General features: G+C 45.2%; 5 protein-coding genes across 6 annotated transcripts; 4 read left to right on the plus strand and 1 right to left on the minus strand.

Moving 5' to 3' along the window:
* Positions 1–40: 40 nt before the first annotated feature.
* LOC108164017 (BTB/POZ domain-containing protein 9-like) lies at positions 41–1,751 on the minus strand. Its single transcript, XM_017299592.2, has 3 exons — positions 1,679–1,751; positions 1,506–1,622; positions 41–1,440 (listed from the first exon to the last, which is right to left on the minus strand). The coding sequence occupies exon 3, from the start codon at positions 1,420–1,422 to the stop codon at positions 238–240; it is 1,185 nt and encodes a 394-aa protein (XP_017155081.1). The 5' UTR covers positions 1,423–1,440; positions 1,506–1,622; positions 1,679–1,751; the 3' UTR covers positions 41–237.
* A 1,584-nt stretch (positions 1,752–3,335) lies between these two features.
* LOC108164018 (phospholipase A1 2) lies at positions 3,336–4,844 on the plus strand. The gene is made up of 2 exons (XM_017299593.2): positions 3,336–3,422; positions 3,481–4,844. Exons 1-2 carry the CDS (start codon positions 3,377–3,379, stop codon positions 4,617–4,619), a joined length of 1,185 nt encoding a protein of 394 aa, XP_017155082.1. The 5' UTR covers positions 3,336–3,376; the 3' UTR covers positions 4,620–4,844.
* Positions 4,845–11,305: 6,461 nt separating this feature from the next.
* On the plus strand, positions 11,306–11,764 carry LOC108164023 (dynein light chain roadblock-type 1). The gene has a single exon (XM_017299597.2). It carries the CDS (start codon positions 11,400–11,402, stop codon positions 11,691–11,693), a length of 294 nt encoding a protein of 97 aa, XP_017155086.1. The 5' UTR covers positions 11,306–11,399; the 3' UTR covers positions 11,694–11,764.
* Positions 11,765–12,394: 630 nt separating this feature from the next.
* On the plus strand, positions 12,395–13,101 carry LOC108164022 (metacaspase-1). The gene is made up of 3 exons (XM_017299596.2): positions 12,395–12,604; positions 12,657–12,847; positions 12,907–13,101. Exons 1-3 carry the CDS (start codon positions 12,521–12,523, stop codon positions 13,040–13,042), a joined length of 411 nt encoding a protein of 136 aa, XP_017155085.1. The 5' UTR covers positions 12,395–12,520; the 3' UTR covers positions 13,043–13,101.
* A 269-nt stretch (positions 13,102–13,370) lies between these two features.
* On the plus strand, positions 13,371–14,396 carry LOC108164019. Of its 2 annotated transcripts, XM_033393313.1 has the most exons (4): positions 13,371–13,684; positions 13,733–14,054; positions 14,118–14,182; positions 14,243–14,396. In XM_033393313.1, exons 1-4 carry the CDS (start codon positions 13,510–13,512, stop codon positions 14,293–14,295), a joined length of 615 nt encoding a protein of 204 aa, XP_033249204.1. In that variant the 5' UTR covers positions 13,371–13,509; the 3' UTR covers positions 14,296–14,396. The 2 variants fall into 2 exon arrangements, with proteins under 2 accessions (XP_033249204.1, XP_017155083.1); XM_017299594.2 differs by having other exon boundaries at positions 13,371–14,054.
* The last annotated feature ends 2,196 nt before the right edge of the window (positions 14,397–16,592 follow it).

The following is a 16,592-nucleotide window of genomic DNA, read 5'->3' on the forward strand; positions in this document are numbered from 1 at the left end:
CTCGCATTCTTGGAAATCGAACAAGACAAATCTTATATTAAGTAACAAAAATGCTGTATGTATATCTCTATAGTTATACGAATTTAATCCATTGGGAGAAATTAATTAAAGTTAAAGTAAGTTAAAATAACAAAAATCCATTTAAAGGAAAAAGAAAAGGAACAAGTCGTTAGATCTTCAGTCAGGGGTCGCTACTTCCAACAGTCTTCAGGTCGATCGATCATCTAGGAAATGTTGTTATATTGCAAGCAGGGGGCTCAAAATGGCTGAAATACGCATATTCTTTAAAATGTCCTTGCGTCCACTCTCTGAATGTACGATGCGAATGTAGCGAACAGGCCTGCGCGTGAAGCGGATATTGTGGGATGGTTTTGATGCTGTAAATCTGATATTTCCCATGCGCACCCAGTGGGTAAAGTTGCAAGAGATCAGTACGGTGCAGTTGAGCGAGAATGCAGTTAGAGTATTCACGACTCTGATATTATTGATTATGCACCAGAACTTCAGCTTGATTAAGATCTCATACGAGCTCACAGTTAAACTACGTGCCCCATGGGTTCCTGAGGCCACATTTAACCATGGATGTAGGACGGCACGGTAGGCCAGATTCGAAGGATTGAACGCTGTTTTGATGGCGTCGAATATTGCATCCGGGTGGATAATTCCAGATGGACGCACCACATTCACCAGGTCTTTCACAGAAATGAGAGGGAGACGTACAAGCGAGAGCAACGACTTGATGTCCACGCTATGATTGTGGCGGCTCCATTTGCATACCATATGAAAAATTTGCAGTTCGTGGGCAAGGAAAGTGTCCCGTCGCAGGACTTCTTCAAGCGATTCCTTCGAGAGCATTTGGAAAGATTCGCGCGCGAACAGTTGGCCCGTATGTCTGTCCACGAAATCGAGGCATTTCATGGTCAGGTCTGCAAGATTGAATTGGCGCGCTGTATCCAGGATCATGCACACATTGCTGACGTCCAGATTCTGGTGCAGATGTTTGGCTATGGCCTTCTCGACTTCCAGCAAGCAATACATATTGGCCAAACCGAGCACTTTGAAAATGGCATTCAGGTCCAGTTGGGATAAGGGCAGAGTGCCCGAGTAAAGGTAGCCCAGGATTATTTTGAATGCCTCCAACGGCACGTCCAGCCGAATCAGATCTTTTTTTGACTCGGACATGCCACCGTAGAGTAGGCCGTAGAAGTAATTGCTGCGCTTTCCTAGAATCATGCGGTGCGCGGGCAGGCTCTGATCCTCCACGAGGAAAGTGATGTCCGAGAAGAGCTGGTCCATGCAGAGGCTCTTCATGTCAGTCACGAGTTGTTTAGTAAAGATGTTCACCGACACCTGCTCGTCGGTGTGGCGTCTCTTAGCGGCGACGGAAGACGAAGAGGTTGCGTGGCTTGCCTGGTTGTTCATTTTCGTTACTGTATTTCTCTGTGAGTGGACCGGTAGTGTAGATGTTTGCTTATATTTCTATTCCATATACTTTGTTTACTTACTTTTCTCCTTTTCTTCAGCAATTTATTTATTTTAAGCACAATTTCATGTCACTCTCTTCAATGTTAAGTTGGCTGTGATAAAATATGTCGATTGATCTTATCGATACATTGAATAGACTGCGATAGTGTGTGCGTACATTTTAATAAATATTTATATTGCTGTAATTATTTACCATTCCGCAAAATTTGTTACTGTTTGCATTTAAGATCATCCGCTTATTTACTGCTCATACCCTATAGGCTGTAATAGCGCTTTTTATTTAAAGGCAATTACAATGATATGGTCACATATTTCCTTTGTTAGAGGCAGCAGGTTTTCAGCGCTGTGTGTGATTGTTTTTTTGTACGTTCAGGTATTGTATGATGTGCTCCGCTAGATCCCCAGGCTCATAATTTTCTCCTGTTTAGCCTAAAGGTCCTCCTTCTTGATGTTGATAATCTTGTACAGCTCAGGGAGTCTTGCCCTTAATAATTGCACTTGATGTCCATCCATCTATCATAGACGATAGCCTGGTCCACCTTGAAGAATCCCACTGCGCCATCGACTCTTTCTCCACCGCCAACTCACTTCTCCTTTGTCCCTGGCTGCTCATCCGGTATGTCCTGTGGATCGTCCCGATGGTAGCGTGCCCATTCCAGTTTTAAGAGTTTTAGGTTTTTTGAGGTTTGTTTTTAGAAGAGACTTTATATTGTTTTAGATACGAATAAATTTCTATTGTATTCCGATTTGTTTAATTTAAATGAGTTGCGTTTGGAGATGTTTGCGCGTGTTTCTGAAAAATGATGTAGAAACAATTTCCAGCTTAGACACCGTGTATATTAATTCCAGATTAACTTCTAAATCTACATAGATTCTATCAGGAGAAAAGCAACTAATGTTGGTAGCCACCATTTTTCGGTAGATCTCGATAGCAGATATTTGATATTTTCGGTAAATGATCGCCATAAACTAAAATTGCAATCAAAATACATATACAAATGCACATAAGTACAACATACAATGCAATCTGTGACATATACCCAAGTCTCACAGACGAAATATCACTCTAATTAAGCGCCCCAAGTGATATTTCCCCGATTTGTACATAATCCAATTAGATGACCCGCGCAATTGACTTTAAATAGCGGCAATTCACTTTGCGAGTTAGGTGACTCTGAAAATGTGATTCTATAATCAGTGGATGTAAACGCCCAGATGATAATTGTAATTGCCAATAGCCGACGCTTTTTTGCCCACTTCGCAGCTACTTTTTGAGTTCGCTGAGAATTTCCCATACGATCTGGTGCCCAGTGCTACGTCATCAAATGCATGTGGAACCGGTAATACAAAAAGCTGAACACGTTATCGTTGAGCTTACTGAATGGGAAGAAACGCGTGCCATTAGAGTATGAATGCTACAAAAAAATCAGTGGGCAATGCCTCAGAACAGCTGGGAACTAAACGTTAGGCAGTGGCTGCATTGGAGGGGGTCTGCTCGTTCGACTAGCCATGGGTAAGCAGTAGTCTTTTCCAATGAAAATTGAGAGGTATAAACCTCTCTCCCTCTCCCAAGGACTCAAGAGGGAGCCATTAAGAACAACCGTAAATATATTATTGCAATAAACCTTTCAATATTCCTCGCGAAAGCCCCCTTCTCAGACCACAGCACTGCCATTAACCTGGGCTGGCGCTCTTTTTCCCAATCGATTTGATCTGATGCTAATGTCGCGGAGTGACGTGTTGAACTATCGGAATGCATCGGGGCTCTCTCTGGCGATGGAGGCACACTCCTATAAAACGAACTGGCAAATTAGAGCCGAGCAACAGAGTGCAATTGTCAGTGGAACTAATAGCTTCGATCGTTGCAGCTGATCTAATAAATCGACTTAGAATGTGGACCCAACTATTTGCAGTACTGCTGCTGGCAGCACAATATGGTAAGCATTATCTGCGTGGGAATATGAAAGGCAATATGCTAACCTATCTGATCTGTAGCTCAAGGCAAACCTTCCATCGGCCAGAACGAGCTCGGGGGCGACTATGACACGGAGATGAGTACATTTATGGATATGCTGCCAGCGGAGGATGAAATGCCAGATGGTATCGGTTCGCGATCGTCCTTCTCCGAGGAGCCAGAATCGGATGATATCTTGGCCTCGTTGGACGATGAGTACGAGGGCGCCGAGCACTGTGAGTGGAACACCTGCGACAAGGATCTAAGTGAGTCCCGGGGCATTGGATCGTTCTTGGATCTGAGTTTCATCAAGAAGATTGCTGGCAATCTGAACCCGTTCGGCAGCCACAAGCCCCGCATGCAGTTCTACCTGTTCAAGCGGGAGTTTCCCGAGTGCGGCCGAGAGCTGGACTTCAGCAGCGAGAAGAAGTGGCGCCACTCCGGTTTCAATGCCTCCCTGCCCACCAGGCTGATGATTCACGGCTGGATGAGTCAGTCGCGTGGCTCCTTCAATCGGGACGTGAAGAACGCCTATCTGAAGCGCGGAGAATACAATGTGATTGTGGCCGACTGGAGTGCCTCTTCAGCGAATGTAAACTACTTTTCGGTGGTGGGCCTAATCGAGGTTTTTGGCGCCCAATTGGCGCAGTTTACGAGGAACCTGAACCGCCAGTACGGCGCCAGCTTCGACAGCATGTACCTCATCGGCCACTCGCTGGGCGCCCAGATTGCCGGATCCGCGGGGAAGCGACTGAAGCCCGACCAGGTCAACACCATCTTCGCCTTGGATCCGGCGGGTCCCAAGTTCCGGCATCGCAGCGCCGAGTTCCGCATCGATCCCACGGACGCCAAATACGTGGAGTCCATGCACACGAGTGTCAACTTCGGCTTCCGCCGGCCCACAGGCAGTGCGACTTTTTATCCGAACCATGGCACCATTCAGCCGAGCTGCTACTATCTGGGATGCTCGCACATCCGCTCCTACGCGATGTTCGCCGAGTCCATCAATTCCCCCAAGGGATTCTGGGGCACGCCCTGCACGCGGGACAATGGTCGGTGGCAGTGCGACCAGAGCCAGCGACAGACCGTCCAAATGGCTGGAGAACCAGCGCTGCATAAGAGGGGCATTTTCTACGTGAAGACCTCGGCGAGTGATCCTTTCGCTTTGGGCAGGGAATAGATCCAAACTTCTGAAATAGATTTACGATTTAAATTAATGCAAAATGTGATTGAAGTCTTGCAACTAAGACAAATACAAATTATCTTTAAGAATTATAAATGCTCCACTCTCTTGAAAGAAAGTTCATTGAAAAAAATACCATTATACCAAGGAATAGCTCTTCAAAGCAACATCAACAACAAAATACACACATATCTCCACCAAGAGAGCATACAGAAATTGAAATTAAGGCACAAAGAAGTCTGCTTTTGATTCGAAATGTGCTGCAATTCTTCCTTCTTCAGGGACTTTCAAAGGCAAGACAGCTCCGGAATGACTTAGCAACCGCGTGGAACCGAAGAAAATGTGTCAACTTCTCTTCTAAAGACTTCTGTAATTTCCTGGTTGAAAATTGGACATACTACATACTGCTCTTGCCGTTTTTTTTTTTTTTTTTTTTGTTTTTTTTTAATTTTATTTTATTAGAAATCAGCTTTACTTAAACTATGATCTAATATTAGTGATATTTACATTGGCTTACTACATATTATAAGAGTTTAATGATTAGGTTTATATATACATTTTAATGATGTGTTATTCAGCAAATTTTTCTATTTTTTATGTTCAATGGGTGGAGACGTTTGAGTCTGCGTGGGATTTGGAGGTGCAGTAATCCTCTAGCTGTTTCATTTGGATGGTTAATGAGCCTATCGTTGTATCGACTGCTATGATGGTTTATTTGATCTCCAATTTTTGGGATGAGGAGATCTCTTTCCAGCATTGTGGTCCGAACAAACCACGGGGCACCTGTCATCGCCCTTAGAGCCTTCGCTTGCATGACTCTGATTTTATTCAGATGCGTCTTCGCTGCACATCCCCAGACTTGAATGGCATATGTCCATATAGGGATTATAATTGCCTTGTACAATATGACTTTATTGCGTAGGGGAAGCTTACTTTTTGAGTTCATGAGCCAGTGCAACTTTTTGAGTTTGTTTTGACATTTGATGACTGTAGCTCTGATATGCGGTCCCCAAGTTAGGCTTTTATCGAAGTGGACACCGAGGTAGCAGTGACTGCTCTTGCGCGGAATTATATTTCCGTTGAAGGTTAGGTCTGGTGGGCGCTTGCTTCTTAGAGTAAAATTTACGTTAACTGACTTTGTTTCGTTAATTGTGATGTTCCATTTTTTTGCCCATTTTTCCACGGATTCGAGGTAGATTTGAAGTTGTTCAGCAACGGCTCTGTAGCAGGTGGATGACGAAAGAATAGCAGTATCGTCAGCGTAAGTGGCGACCAGGAAGTTGCTTGGGTTGACGTGCTGTAGCGGCATGTCGCGTGTAAACAATGTGTACAGGATTGGCCCAAGGACGCTGCCTTGTGGAACTCCAGCTCTGATAATTTTTATGTCTGAAATAGCGTCCTTGATTGTGACAATAAACGTTCTTTCTCCCAAAAATGACTTTATGACTGAATACTGGGGGGCGGGTAGTAGCATCTTTAATTTATATAAAAGTCCCTTGTGCCAGACTTTGTCGAAAGCTTGTTTCACGTCGAGAAACACCCCTGAGCAGTATTGCTTAGTTTCATAAGCGTTGAGGATGTGTTGAGCCACTCTGTGTACTTGTTCCGGAGTCCCGTGCTGTCTTCTGAAACCGAATTGGTGCTGTGGAATAGCTTCCTTGACGCAGCTTTCAGCCACCATTCTGCTCAAGAATATTCTTTCGAATATCTTGGAGAAAACTGGCAGTAGGCTTATTGGTCTGTATGATTCTAGGGCTGACGTTGGTTTACCTGGCTTTAGTATCATCACAATCATTGCACACTTCCATTGGGTGGGGAAGTGGCCGATGCGGAGGATGGCGTTGTAGAGTGCAACTAGAAACATAACTCCCTTGCGTGGAAGCAGTTTTGCGATGCGGGCATCTATTAAATCGTGCCCAGGAGCTTTGTTGTTCACAAGAGCTTTTATTTCCGCTTGGACTTCAGAAGGTGAAACTGGCTTGGTTGGTATCGACATCTGTAGGGGCGCTTCTAAGTACCAGGAGAGTGCTCGCGTGTGATCTTGAGGTGCTACATCGGCTGGAGTGAATCTGGTCTCTAAATTTCTAGCGAACGCTTCTGCTTTTTCCAAGTCAGACTTCACCCAGGTACCGTTGTCGTTTCTTAATGGAAAGCTGCACAGTGGCTGCCTCTTGATGCCACGGGTGAGTTTCCAGAGATTGACCTGGCTACTTTCGGTTGTATCGGCTCTTTTTAGCATTTCGTCGAAGTGTTTGCTGCTTTTCTCAGCGAGGGCCTTTTTTAAGTTTCTGCCCGCTCTGTGCATCTAAGCTTTAGTGTCTGGGTCGTGAGTTCTTATGAAAGCTTTCCTTAGTCTTCTCTTGATACGCACAAGGTTTTCGATGTGAGGGTCAGGTGATGCAGCAGGTCGGGTCGAGCGCTCCTCGGACGTGGGTGGTTCTGCGGAGAGAGCTGCTTCCTGAATGAGGCTATTAAGCGAGCGTACAGCCGCGTCAATGTCTTCTGGAGACTCGAATCTCTCGTTAAGTCGGATGTGATCTTCCAAATGGGTTTGAAAAATCTCAATGTTTGCTCGACTGTGCAGGAGCTTCTGTTTAGTGGGGTAGTTGACAGGGGATAAGTGCATTTCTATGAGAAGCGGTAGGTGATCGGAGGGAAGGTCGAAGTTCGCTTGTATGTGCAGGAATCTATGGGGAACGCCTTTGTAGATAGCGAAATCCAAGGCACTAGGCGATCTGTTGGAGTCGTATGGGTAGTGGGTTGCAGAGCCAGTGGCAAGAATGTTGGCTCCACTTGAGACTATATAGTCGTGGATTTCGCGACCTCTAGGGCAGGAGCGAGGGTTTCCCCACCATTGGTGCTTCGCATTCCAGTCCCCAGCTGCAATGTATTTTGGCCCAAAACTAGATAATAAAGAGCGGAACTGAGAACTTGTCCATAAGGTAGCAGGAGGACAGTAGATAGCCGAGATAGTTATTTCTCCTAGAGAGGTGCTTAGCACCATGTTAGCGGCTTGAATTTGGCCATCTGTAATGGGGTTGATTGGGAAGTGCTTGAGGCTGCTGCGGATGAGGATAGCAGATCCTCCTCTAAAACTATCGGAGGGATGATTTGCAGTGTAGAGTTCGTATCCTATTAGTTTGAATGTTGTTCTGCTGCAGAAGTGCGTTTCCGAGAGAAGCATTATGTCGATTTGATTCGATGCAATGAAGTTTTTGAGTTCTAGGCTTTTGTTGGCTATGCCCGACGCATTCCAAATACCTATACGGTAAGGCATTTTGAGAGGCTAGTGGCTGAGAGAATGTTGAGGATCTGCTCTTGCATTTTCATAAGCCTGTTTTGCATTAGCATGAATTGGTCTAGCTTATCTGCAAGATTCATTAGCTTGTTCTCAAGAGGCGTGTTGTGAGGTGATTCTGGTTGGGTACGAGTACGGGATGGGTTCCGGTTTCCTGGTTCTCTTGCTATACTCCTTGATCGGTGCTGGGCTCCTCTAGCGACTTCAGCATAGGATATATGTTTTTCCTGACTTTTTGGCTGGGAAATGGACATATCGTTGCGTGGCATGTCCCTCTGTCTGCTGCTTCTCGAGAGCGAGCGAGAGTTTTTCTGGGTGCGCCCGGAAGTATTCTTTCCCCTAGGTTGCGCCTGATGAGTGTTTTCCCAATTTACCTGTGGTGGTTGTGGGTAAAATTTCAATAGAAGCTGTTGGTAGACCCTACAACCTCTATAATTGGCAGTGTGGGAGCCAAGACAGTTGGCACACTTGGGCTCGACGTCTGGTGGCTTTGAGCATTCTATGGTGGCATGCGGACCCCCGCATTTAACACAAACAAATTTTTTGTTGCAATATCTTTTGGTGTGTTCGTATTCTTGACAACGGTGACACTGTGATATCTCCTGTTTGCGTTGTGGCTGCTCAACAGTTATCTTTTGTCTGCAGAGGTCTGATACTTTGAAAATCTCTTTATTATTTTCATTTGGCTCTAAGTCCACGAAAAATAAGTTGAGCTGCTTCTTGGTCGCTCTGTTAAGAGGATTGTGGATGAATCGGGCTAGATGCCCCTTGGCCATGAGATCTTGCTTAATATAATCAGTTGGGGTGGAGTGGTGAAGATTTTTGATTACTACTCTATATGACCGTTCTTCTTTCAACTGGTAGCTATGACAGAGAACGCCTTTAGCCATCAACGCGGAGGCGATTTTGCGGTAAGTGGTTGAGTCGTTGCATAGGAGTCTAATTTGTCCTCCAGTGCTTGTTTTTATACGGTAATTTTCGGGGCTTGCCAACGTATCCAGCATTGACCAGAACATTGCGATGTCGTTTACCCCGGGTATGATGATTGGAGGAGGCAGAGGGTTGCGTTTGGTTATAGGGGATTCATTACATTCCTTGTGAGGGCTGAGGTCCATATCTTCGGTACCGTCGGCAGTTGAGTCGTCAGTGTCCGCGAGTGGCGCATAGTAGTTTGCGAAAGAAGGGTTTCGACTACTTGGGAGACTGCGTTCAGTTGAGTGAAGTTTCTTTTTTGGAGGAGGGAGAGCTCCTCTGTCCTGCCAAGAAACATGAGGGTCGTCAGTTGGCTGTGGGGCATGGTAGTGGGGAATGTTATTGGGACCATCCGTAGCACGTTGGTCGTTAACTTGCTTTTGCGTAGAATTAAGTATTGTCAGTTCTGAAGTGAGCTGGGCTTTAAGAGCTGAGGCAGTAGCAGAACTCATTGGATCAGCAGTTGACGGTTTGTTAATGCTACGAGAGACTTTAGTAAGGGACTTAGATGAACGTAGTTCCATTTTTAAGTCAGGTAGATTTGGGCGTTTAACCCAGACGAAGTTGAGGTCTAGTCTGTAGGCGCGTGCACTGACCGTAGGTCGCGCCCGCTTTGGGGGCCCGCGAGCGACGGGGCCAAACACGAGTACCGCGCGCTAAGGAACCCGAGCGGCGCTTAGTCCCACTGGTACCGCGCGCTTAGATTCACGAGCGGCACTTAGTTTCACGAGTACCGCGAGCTTAAACGTTTTCGCACAAGTAAGTTGTTTGTTGTTGCCACTGTAGTGGGCTTGTCCGTTTTTATTGCTTTTGCAAAGTCTTTCACAGCGATGTTGGAACGCGTCCGTATTCAACGAGAGCATGATCGAGACCGCTCTTGCCGTTAAAAAGGTTAACAGACACCAGCTTGTACCAAGGAAGCTGCTCCAAACACCCCACCAAAGCCTCGAAGTAGATGAGGCGCTACGAAGCACCTCTAGCTCCAGGTGGCTGTTCGCTAAGAAGTTGATGCCTAAACTCAGGCTGCCATAGCTAACCATAGATGGAAATCGATCTGCGATGACTTACAATCTTCTCCTGGTCCACTTTGCATTTCCGATTGTATTTCAAGTATATATTCAGATTTCCCTTCAAAAGTTACACTGACTTGAGGATCCGCACTGTACAGTGTTCGTGGCAGCAATAAAGCTTTGAGGTTTTTGCACCAAGTCCCGAGCTATCGCCCACGAGAGCTGGCAGTTTCAGGAGTTGAGTTCCAAAGGAGCAAGAATGGCCCCGAATTGACGGCATCCATGCGCAGGAGTCCAGAGGGATAGCGGTCGATGATGGTCTCTCGTCTCGTGTTCGGCCATCACCATGGTTAGGTCATGACATTGAGCTAGTTTTCACCAGCGTGGCATGATCCATGTCCAGGCCTGGTTGAGAGAATTACAATTGTTATCCCTCAAAGCAGAGATCTCCGGTGCTCCGGCTGAGTGGCTGCAAATGAAGGGAAATCAAAGGATCTGCAAGCGCTGAAGAGGCTGTCTCATATGTCACCTGGCACCCAGAGTCCAGGGCTCTGTGGCATCGTTTCTGCCCCACATGAGCGTCTTCAGCTTTTGTTTTATGAGTCTCCTTGTTGTAGACGTGCAGAATGGCCAGAATGGCCTACTTTTCTTCCTGCATGGATTTCACAATCAGCGATGTCTCCACATTCCTCCCATCCTCATTCCTATACTTTATGGAGACCCTATAAATGTTGCTGCAAGAGTTCTTATCGCCACGTCAGATGGATCTCGAGAAGCTTTAGATCCTACTGCTGCAGGCCGTCCCCGAGAGTGCGTTAAATACAGCGGCAGCTGCTCCTCCGTTGTGTCCGACATGGTCCCCAATAACTGGTAAAGAACTATACTTCTTCTGTGATTGCATGCAGTTCTAAGAGCAACTGGTGGGCTGAACTTAAGGTAAAGACGAGATAAAGTTAAAAATACAAGTATCCCCGAGTATGCTAACTAGATTCCACTTACTAGAGTCCATTACGAGAGTCTCAGGGAACTGTGATAGCCGGGTGCATGAGGAGGTCCAATGAGGAAAGCCATATTAAGAATACCTCAAGAGAATGATCATACATCGGTACTTACAGCGGAGCCTTCTATGTTTGGATAACAAAAGATTGGGTTGGGTTGATTACCTGGCTGAACCCGACTTTGATTTTATTGTATACTTTAAAAGTAAGAAAGAATTCGGACCAAAAAAAGATTAATGTATTAAAGCCATATACACAAGCTATCAAATTTAAATACATATTACGATATTTCGAATTTGTTGTACTAATTTTGAAATATTGTACGTTTGCGAATGAAAAATGTTGTCATTTTGGAGGCTGGTTCCATGGGTTTTCATGGGATCTAAGGCTTGCTAGATTGGGGAAAGTTATAAGAGAAAATCGAAATCGTAGCAATGGACAGATATTTGTCTAAGTCGAGCCCCTAAATAATATATGTATATATATATTTTCCTACAAGATGTCGGCTGAAATCGAGGAGATCCTCAAGCGCTACTCAAACTATCCGAATGTGTCGGGCATCATTATCGTGGATTCGTTTGCCATACCCATCAAGACCACAATGGAGTACACCCTGACCGTTCACTATGCTGCGCTGGCCAACAATCTGCTGGCGAAGGGCTCCAAGATGGTCCAGAACCTGGATTCCTCGAACGAATTGACAGCTCTACGCTTGCGCACCCTCAACCACGAGCTGATGATTGTACCCGAAGAGAATTTCTTCATCGTTGTGGTGCAGAAGCCTTTCGAATGAATGAATCATTTTTGAATGCAGCAATACGTTGAATAAACTATGTTCGCTGCCGCTGCAATGGTCTTTTATCTAGTTTTAATTAAAGTTCTCAAGTGTCTGGGGGCCATCTTCGGAGATGTGAAATATGCGAGGAGTTTCCAGAAGCTTGGAATGGGTCTGGGGCTAGGACTGGGTCTGGGTCTGGGACTTGGCGTTAATTGCCGCAGATAAATACACGCCGCGTCGCCATAATTACGACAGACAGATTACGGAGGCGCACTTAATTGTCCGCCGTAAAGTGTTTGCCGGTATCTCTAATCCGGCTAGCAAAGAACCGGCAAGGCAAGGCTCCGGCTGCTTCTCGATTTAAATTATTCGGCGACGTTCAGCCGTTTGCATATTCATTGCTGCTGCTCCTGGAGGTAGGAGGTCGCTTCCCTTTGCTTTGATTTCCATTATGGCGATTCCACTATTTTTTTTTTTGCTCAGTAGAAACTTCGTCTGCAATGTGGTTGGCCCAGATAAGGTGTCCAAATCGGTTAGGATTCACCTCTTTCTTGAGGAACTTTTATCTCGTTTTGGGCAGCAGTAAACCCAAAGAAATTCTCAAACACTTTGTCAAAAGGAAACCATATTTTTCGTCAAAATTTCCACATCAAACCATCCATGAAATCGAACAAACTCTCCGTACATTCGACCAACCGAATTGTGTAACAAAAATGCTCATTCGTAATCCAGATTTCGGAGTGTAAAGACCTCTAGATAAAATTCTAAAAACATCAAAATTTTTTAGTAACAAAACAAAAGTTTCGTAAATTTTACCGAAAAAAAAAAAAAAAATACTAGTCATGGAGTACGGAAATGGTAACGGCACCAACTACCAATCGATGCAGGGCTATGGCATGTCCATTCCCGATGGCCAGCCCCCGGAGGTAAGACCCGAAGGTTGCGCTTCAGGGAAACCCTAATCTATCCCGTCCATAGGGCTACGGCATGAGCTTCGATGGCATGGGCCAGATGTCGGGAGGTGGCCAGGAGTATGTCCAGTCCAATGGCTATGGACAGGAGGAGTCCCGCGGCCAGGCGGGCAGCGCTGCCTTTGGTGGACCCGGCTATCGCAGTCCCCTGCGATACAATAAGATGCTCAAAGAGATGAACTCTCGCAATGGTCTATAGTAAGTCTGGGATCTTGGGTATTTACCAGCTCCCACGTTTATTTTATCCCCTCTTGCAGTTCTCCCATGGAACAACAGCGTCGCGGCCAAAGCAGTGGCCAAGGCGACTACGGTTACAACTCTTTGCCTGGTCTGGGCGGTAACGAGTCCCAAGGCTACCATCAGTCCCAAGGAAATGGCAATACGTACTTCTAAAAAAAAAAAAAAGCTAGAACTGCCGTGCTTTTATACAAGTCTTTGGAAATTGTATTCGATATTTTGGTTATTAACAATTAAATAATGCATCTAAGTAGAATTTCTTGTCAAAGGTTACTTTACGAAGGGGCTGGGCTTCTTTTAGACGTGCATTCTTGGTCTTCTGTGGAAAGACTGCCCTGCTTTTCTTCCCTCTGAAAAGGAACGATTTTTTGACGAATTTTTCTATTTGACATTTTTCCATTCGCCTACATGATGAAAATATTTCCCTCTTTCGTATCCTCATCTTTGTTTCACTTTATTCACATCAGCATTCCTTTCTCTTTGCACTCTCACAGTTTTAGCTTATTCTCATTCCAATTCGAACCCTCCGTACGTTCAAAAATCTTGAACAAATTTCCACAATATATTCGAAAATCTTTCGTAGTTTTAAAATAAGAAAATTTGTTTTCTTTGAATAACAAATTATGAACCAAAGCATGGAGATAGACTTTGCCACATACGCCCAGCTTACGGACTCGATGAACCTGCTGCCCCCTGAGGTGTTCTACCCACCCGCACAGATGGGCGGCATGCCACTTGCCGGGCACTTGGATCAAGGAAACAATGGACTCTTTGCTCAGGGAAACGTCGCGAACTTTGGTCAGGGAAACGTCGCGAACTTTGGTCAGGGAAACGTCGCGAACTTTGGTCAGGGAAACGTCGCGAACTTTGGTCAGGGAGGCACCGTTAATGACAGTTCTTTTGGCCATCAAAACAACATGAATTTCCCTCAAGAAAGTCTCAACTTTGGCCAAGGCCATGGAAGTCCCAGACAGATCTTCAGCAATCCCAATCCGATGGGTTTCCACAACGATCCCAATATTCCCATGGGACTGGAGGACCTCTCCGACAACTTCCGTGCCAATCCCAATGGCCGAATGTTCCGTCAGCCCATAAGCCCGGAACAGTACCGCCGAATGGCCATCATGCAACAGCGGGCCCGTCAAATGTTGGCTCGCAATGGATTGCAGTAAGTCGTCCTAGAAACCCCTTTAATATGCGATATCCATTAATCCAAGCCTTATACCCATAGTGCCCCTAATGATATCCCACGTTTCAGTGGCGGCGATGCTGGTATTACGTTTCCCGTTCCTGAACGTAAGTCATCCTCAACGGCATCTCAAGAGATCGATCTGTAATGATCTTTGTCTTCTGCAGGTCACAACCCAAATGCTGGACCTCGTGGTAGTCGACGTAGAACCTTTTGGTAAAGTCATTTGACAAGATGATTAGCTGCTTGATTGTAGAATCAAAATTAATCAAATCGTACTAGTTCGAAAATAAATTAAATGTGCAAAGAGATTTAAGGAAATTAGTTGGTGTTTTGAATGATAGATTTTGAATCTTATATCTTATCTGCTTATAAACAATTGATGGAATTTTTATTCCTTAGTCGATGAATTCGGAAACTAGTACTACAGCTTCTCTATTACGTACTTCCGTACAACGAAGTCTTCTATATAACGAATTTATTAGCATAACACTGCAATGCTGTATTCTGAAAAAACTTGGCTTGTTAGTGACTTGGCTTTGTAAGTGGTTCCTGACATCAGATAAATAAAAAAAAAAATCTACTCTTTATAGAAAAACCAGATATAGTGGAACCCATTATATGAAGCCATTTTAAAAGCTAAAGCACCAATGGAATTTCTCTTAAGAGAAGTACAGCTTCCTCTTTGAAAGGGGTACTTCCTGGCACAGACATTAGTCAAATACCTTTTCAAAACGTAATTTAAAGAAATATTTTGGGTTCTTTGAAATCAATCTTCTATGATTCAATTTTTGTGTTGAAAACATTCTTAAATATTTCTTTTCTATCTGATTGGTGGTTTTTGTTGTTTAGAAAATCTGGAATCTGGGAATCCTGTAATCCTAGCTTTATTTCCGAAAATTCTTTACTTATTTAGACCAATTTGTATCTTAAGAGAATTGTAGTCTCTTCATTTTTTTTTCAGCAAATCTTCTAAGGACCTCGAAAGGTATAATCCCTTATTCGATCTTAAACATTTCTCCACATCTCTCTGTCCTTTCTTTCTACAAAGAGCCACACTTGTAGAGATGAGAGAGAGAAGAGCAGCAGCAATAGTTGACGCTGCTTTGAGGGTAATTAACGTGTGTTTTATGGCCATTTGCCACAGCATAGAAACACACGCAGCGCCACCAGCACCCACATACCCTACCCGACAGCACTACCACATCACAGATTCCACCCACCCACAGGAGGCATCGGGGGGAGGAGGTAGCAGCGGTAGCAGGAGGAGAAGGTTTGAGCTCCAAGGCTCAAGGCCCCCAAACCAAACAGAATGCAATGAAGGATTAAAATAAGAAAGATGTGCAAATAAAATATTTTACAAAGCGGACAACGAGGACAACTTTTTGCCCAGAGATTGGGTTTGGGGCCGGAGAAGGGTGCTGGGAGTCCGAAATGCGAACGGAACATGTCGATGTGGAGAGTGGGGACTGAGGACTGGGGACACAGACAGCAGAAAGAGACGGATGCACAGACAAGAGGATGGGGAGCAAACAATGGCAGCCGCCGTCGGACGGGTATTCTACCGCTTGGGGGATCGTGGCGACGCTCTGGGAATGGGATGGGATGGGGCCCATGAGTCCTGGGATAGGGGTCGACACTGCATGGTAGCATTGTCAAAATAAATCAATCGGTTTTATGTTGTTTTCTGGAATTTCTGTTTTGTCGTTTTGCTATTTTGTTGCTGCCCCACCGCCGTCGACATCCAGAGGAAAGCTAAAGCTGCTCCGGTGTGCAGGAGGCGAGAGTGCCAGAAGCTGCAACAGAAGAACAAGAGAGCTGCAGCTTGCGGTGGCATAAATCAGTTTGCCGTTGGACCCATTTATGAAAGGATAAAACCCACCCACAGAGAGAATGAGGCAGACAGAGACAGAAAGAGAGGGAGAGCGGGATCCTTGCAGCTCATAAAAATGCATAAGTTCGTTCTCCGCAAAAAAAAAAGAGAAAATACTGTAAATAAAAATACAAATTTTCGTGGAAAAAAAAAACAAGAAAAATTAAGGGAGGTTTTCGTTTTGGAAATTTCTGATTTATCTCGAAAGGAATTAAGATGTCTCAAAAGTTCCAAACGGGCGGCAGCGGGGGCCGCACACATTAAAACATCATCCCAAGAAGAGAGAGAATCCCCCAGTCCCATCTTTCTTCTATCAGCTCCTCATAATCGTTCACACTTCCCCCTCTCTGTTTCCCTCTCTCTGGCTCAGGGTATGGAAGAACTTTGGCTTTGTGGCTGGAGAGGGGAGGAGAGCAGAGGAGTTGGACTTGGTGAGAGGCCAGAGATGGTTTAACGAAACTTTACAGCATCTCTTTGGACGCGTCTAAAGTGATTTCCTTTTAGGATTTTCAAAAACTTTGCACCAAAGGTAAGTAAACATTGCACAGGCCCTGACTTGGGGTGTCCTTCTGCCTTCTGCCGTCTGTTTGCCACATGTGAATCCCCGAGTCCGAATCCTTGGCCCTCCTCCACTCTAATGAAGC

This window comes from Drosophila miranda, chromosome 4, assembly GCF_003369915.1.
Source record: "Drosophila miranda strain MSH22 chromosome 4, D.miranda_PacBio2.1, whole genome shotgun sequence".
In the NCBI taxonomy this organism is placed as follows: Eukaryota; Metazoa; Arthropoda; class Insecta; order Diptera; family Drosophilidae; genus Drosophila; species Drosophila miranda.